Source organism: Trichinella spiralis (genome assembly GCF_000181795.1).
Source record: "Trichinella spiralis strain ISS 195 chromosome Unknown Scfld2, whole genome shotgun sequence".
NCBI lineage: Eukaryota > Metazoa > Nematoda > Enoplea > Trichinellida > Trichinellidae > Trichinella > Trichinella spiralis.
This window is the reverse complement of record NW_003526941.1, coordinates 6,329,687-6,334,302: the sequence shown is the minus strand read 5'-3', so window position 1 is coordinate 6,334,302 and position 4,616 is coordinate 6,329,687. Positions and strand designations below refer to the sequence as shown.

The window sequence follows — 4,616 nt, the reverse complement described above, 5'->3', positions numbered from 1 at the left end:
GAAGCAAGGCCGGGAATTATATACGTGGAGATAGAGTAGAAGGAACGCATATGGCAACTTCCACCTCCTCCATCCTTCAACCTCTCCCTCATCCTTCCTGCTATGCTGTCCCGCCCTCCGTTCCTGTCTAATGATCCCCATCTTTGAGCTCGTAATAATACTAAGCTGAACAGAGATCGCATTAAACTGAAAATTCTGCCCACCTCCCCCCCCTATTTCGAGTTGAATGGACAGCACTTAGCTGTTTTCATCTCATATAAATCTAATTTCTCATAATTGTTTTCGACCAGCAATATAACCAAATCCAGGCTACTCGTGATACTTTTGTTTTATTCTTTTCATGAAATGCAATACAGCATTGTCACCCGCATAAGTTTCTTGAATTCATTGCAAATCGATCAGTTACTGAATTTCTGCGATTAGGGTTTTTCTCACATTGTATGAAACGCGCTGATGCAGTGCTCGACCAAGTTTGCACTCTTGCTGTGAATTATCATAAGGCGCAAACGAACGTGGAAGTGAGCTGTCAAGCGTCATACCCCCTGGTGCAGCCGCTTACCAAGATTATGGCAACGCTGCGCACTTGTTAACCTCTGTGCTGAGATAAACTGCATATTACAAAATTTCATGACAACTGTTTAATTTTCCTAAATCTGAAAAAGTATTTTATTTTCGAAAATATTTTGAGTGGAAGCTATTTTTCATTATCCATATAATTTTGATTAGATGAAAAACATTGATAAAATATAAATTATTGAATCACCTTGTACTTTCAAGCAACTGAATTATACAACATGCATAAATACGTAGTTATAGCATTTCCGTTTATTTTTAGTAATTTTCGATGCTTCAGGTTAATAATATTTCCTTTTAGGTAATTTTAGGGAAAAATATTTGCATAACAATGCCATATTACGTAGTAATATGAAATGTGTAAATAGAAACGTAATAAATTTCATCGTGTCGGTTCATAATGTTGTTCATATTGTTTATTTTAGTGCGCTATTACTGATGGAAAATTAGGGTGTTCTTCGTGAAGCAAAGTAAATAGTCATTTGCATAATTTACTTATTATACAATTCACCAAGCACATCGATTTTATTAGGTTATGCAGTTCACTGCAATGCTATCAATCTAGCACGTGGTCAACTATAATTCCGCTCTTCAACACCATCCATGAATAACTGGTAAGTTGGATTTGATATTTTGGTGGTGGTATGCTATGCATGTTGCTTAACATATATGGTGAATGGAAACTGGCGGGTGTCTTTCTAGTGTTATTATTGCTAAGTTTTAGATACATCAGATGCTGAAGACGAAGAAGTATCTATTTTTGTTCTTTATTTATAGATGACTGCATTAATATAATTCAATTTTAGAATTTACATTATTTTATTTTCATATCCATGAATATGAAACAACCAAATTCTGAAAACTAACTGAATATGGTAACTATGCATCATGATGAATATGCCTTGCTTTTTACTTTTATTTTTTTGCTAAATTTAGGTTGAAGGTGGCAGTGCCAATAGCGCCACATTACTTTCATTCTAACTGCAGCATTAATGTTAAATTATCATGTATGTGATATCATAGATTAGGTGCCCTTGATTCAATTCTTTGAAGAATTGAATATTACATTTGCCTTGCTACATTTTGAAAATGCCCAGATGCAATCTATTATCAGTAAAGACAGGTAATAGCTGTTGAACAGTGGTTGTTGGAGTTGCTGACATAGCGTTCAAAAAACTTATGACAAAAAACAGTAAGTGTTGAATATGTTTAATTAGATAGCAAGACGATAGGCGTATTAGATACAGGTAGAATTAGGTAACTTCTGTAATTACAGATTACGTCATCAACTGAGTTTTTATGGTGTTCCTTTTGCTCTGGGAATTAAGGAACAACGATACACTGTTATTTGTCTTCAATTAATGTTTTATAATATGGCTGTTTTATATCAATTTTGTTTAACATGCTTTACTTTTCAGCACACTTGCACACAACACAACACTTCAGCGCACACAGCACTTCAGAATCAAATCAAGTTTAGATATAGATGAAATTGCTGCATTCTTTCGTAACTATCCGTCATTGAGCATGTGGTTTTTTTACAGATTCGTAATCACGTCGATAAATACGTCATCACAGAGCAGCACTACCACCTGTTGATGCTTTTTACACTTACTGTTTTTTGTCATAAGTTTTTTGAACGCTAAGTGTTGAATATGTTTAATTAGATAGCAAGACCATAGGCGTATTAGATATAGGTAGAATTAGGTAACTTCTGTAATTACACATTACGTCATCAGCTGAGTTTTTATGGTGTTGCTTTTGCTCTGGGCAACGTGGTAAGTCATGTTCACATCATTTCGTTTTAAATTTGGCATCACAAACATCGTTAAGTATTGAATTTGCTCCTGATGGCAGTTAGATCGTACGGTGTTTGATGCAGTGACGTTTCCCAGTTCTAGTGTGGTTTCACTTATCATAAATGTAAGAAGGAATGGATTGTAATTGTAGCAGATTTTGCTGAGTCAGTCGCAGCGTTCGTACAAATCCTGACAATATATTGGTGCTTGTTGCTGTCAGTGCGTTTCCAATGTGATATGACAAAAATTAGTAAGTAGTTTTTGTTTATAATAGCTGTGGATTACGTCATCCCTTGAAGCTTGTACCGTTTGCAACCCGTGTCCGCATGGACGTAAAGGCGTTTCCTAGCCGTCCCAGTGTGCCTTTGCTTATCACAAATAGTATCGTTTATCAGTAAGTATTGAATTTGATTGATTAATCTGGAAAATGCGAGTGTTACATGAATTAAATTTGAATATCTATCTGAATATGAATATGAATACATGAATATCCATAATAACAGATAACATCATTAGCTGAACTGTTCTCAAGTTCGTTTCGTTCTGGACACCGTGATTAGTCATGTTCACATTGGTTTGTTCTAAATGTGACATCACAAACATCCGTAAGTATTTAATTTGCTCCTGATTGCACCTGCATACGTAAAATGTGCAGATTTTATCCATGACAGCATTACAGTAACATCAAGCGAATCAAATGGTCGTAAAGGCGTTTCCTAGCCGTCCCAGTGTGCCTTTGCTTATCACAAATAGTAAGAAGGAATTTGATATTATGACAGCAATGAAATATGTTAAATAAAGAGAACAGGTCGCTGTACATCCCAGCATTTTGTTCTTGATAGCAATGGATTACGTTATCATCAGAAAATTTTTGTTTAGTCGCAGCTGATGGCACTTTAAAATTGCGGTTCCTACGGTTCTGATGTTTTTCCTTGTCATGCAAGGTAAGGAAGAATTGCATTATTTTTTTGTAGGAGAACTGTTTTGTATTTAATGTTTTAGTGCGCAACTGTGAAGACGAAAGCCGCATCTTGAATGATCTCCATCGAATGACGTAAGTGGTTATTTTTATTATGCTGCTGTTATATTTATTTCTATTATTATTACATACCTGTTATATCTATATCTGTTATATTCAATTCAACTATATTCAACTATGAATTTTAGAATTATGGCATGTCTTTTTAGAATCTTTTAGAATTTTATTTCTAATTTTATTTTTTAGAATTTTTTCTCTTTTACAATCTCCATTAAGAGCACTAGGGATCTGATAGCGTAAAATACTGGTACGTAGCATCAAAGAACAGCGCACAGGTAAGTGGAATGCAGGTAAGTAGAGTCGAAGAGGATATATTAAAGTGATTGCGTGCAGGTAAATGGACTGCAGGTAAGTACTGAAGGTAAGTACGATAACGTAGGGTGCAGGTGAGTAAAATGAAAAGGTAGGTTGCAGGTAAGTATAAAGAAGAATATCGTAGAGTTCAGTGGATTAAAGTGTGATAGCGGAGAGGTAAAGGTAAGTATAAGGCGTTACTCTACGGTGAGTGGAGTACGGGAGAGCTCAGGTAAGTAGTGGGGTATGTTAGACGTAAGTATAAAATCGCAGAAGTAAGGAGCCGGGTGCTGAATTATGCAAATTTTCGAAAAAAATACCTGAGGGAATGCCTTGGGCATAGCCTGAAAGCAAAAGAAAATTTGCATATCCCCCTGAAGGCAAATATTGTGCAATAAAATGCTTTCGGCGTAGCCTGCGGGAATATGCAAATTTTTATTTGCCCTGGGGCATAGCCTGAGGCGACGCCTGCGGCTAAATTTCAAAAAATTTCGAAATTTTCAAAAAATTGCCTGAGGCATAGCCCCAGGCGTAGCCTGAGGGCATATAAAAATTTGCATATTACCCTGAGGCGATTAAAAATTTGCATAAAAGCTCCCTGAGGGCAAATATTGTGCTATAAATTGCCTGGGGGATAGCCCTAGGGCATATGCAAATCTTTCTTTGCCCTGAGGCATAATCTGACGGCAACCCCGGCTGCTATCTTTTAAAAAATTTCCAAATTTTCACAACTTCTGCCTGACGCCCACCCCCCCGGCGTAATCCTTTATGGGCACATAACAATTTGTCACTCCACCCCCACGCCACCACAATTTTGCACCTTTTCTTATACCACCCCTCTTTCTGGTTTCTTAACATCTTGTAACTTTCACTTCCCACCACCTTTTCCTTCCACCCCTTGTATCTCTCCT

The 4,616-nt window shown here is 36.6% G+C and overlaps 1 protein-coding gene across 1 annotated transcript; it reads right to left on the bottom strand.

Annotated features, from left to right (window-relative positions):
* Nucleotides 1–2,831: 2,831 nt before the first annotated feature.
* On the bottom strand, nt 2,832–3,333 carry Tsp_06010 (putative bromodomain protein). Its single transcript, XM_003380247.1, has 2 exons — nt 3,056–3,333; nt 2,832–3,006 (listed from the first exon to the last, which is right to left on the bottom strand). The coding sequence occupies exons 1-2, from the start codon at nt 3,331–3,333 to the stop codon at nt 2,832–2,834; spliced, it is 453 nt and encodes a 150-aa protein (XP_003380295.1).
* Between the last annotated feature and the right edge of the window lie 1,283 nt (nt 3,334–4,616).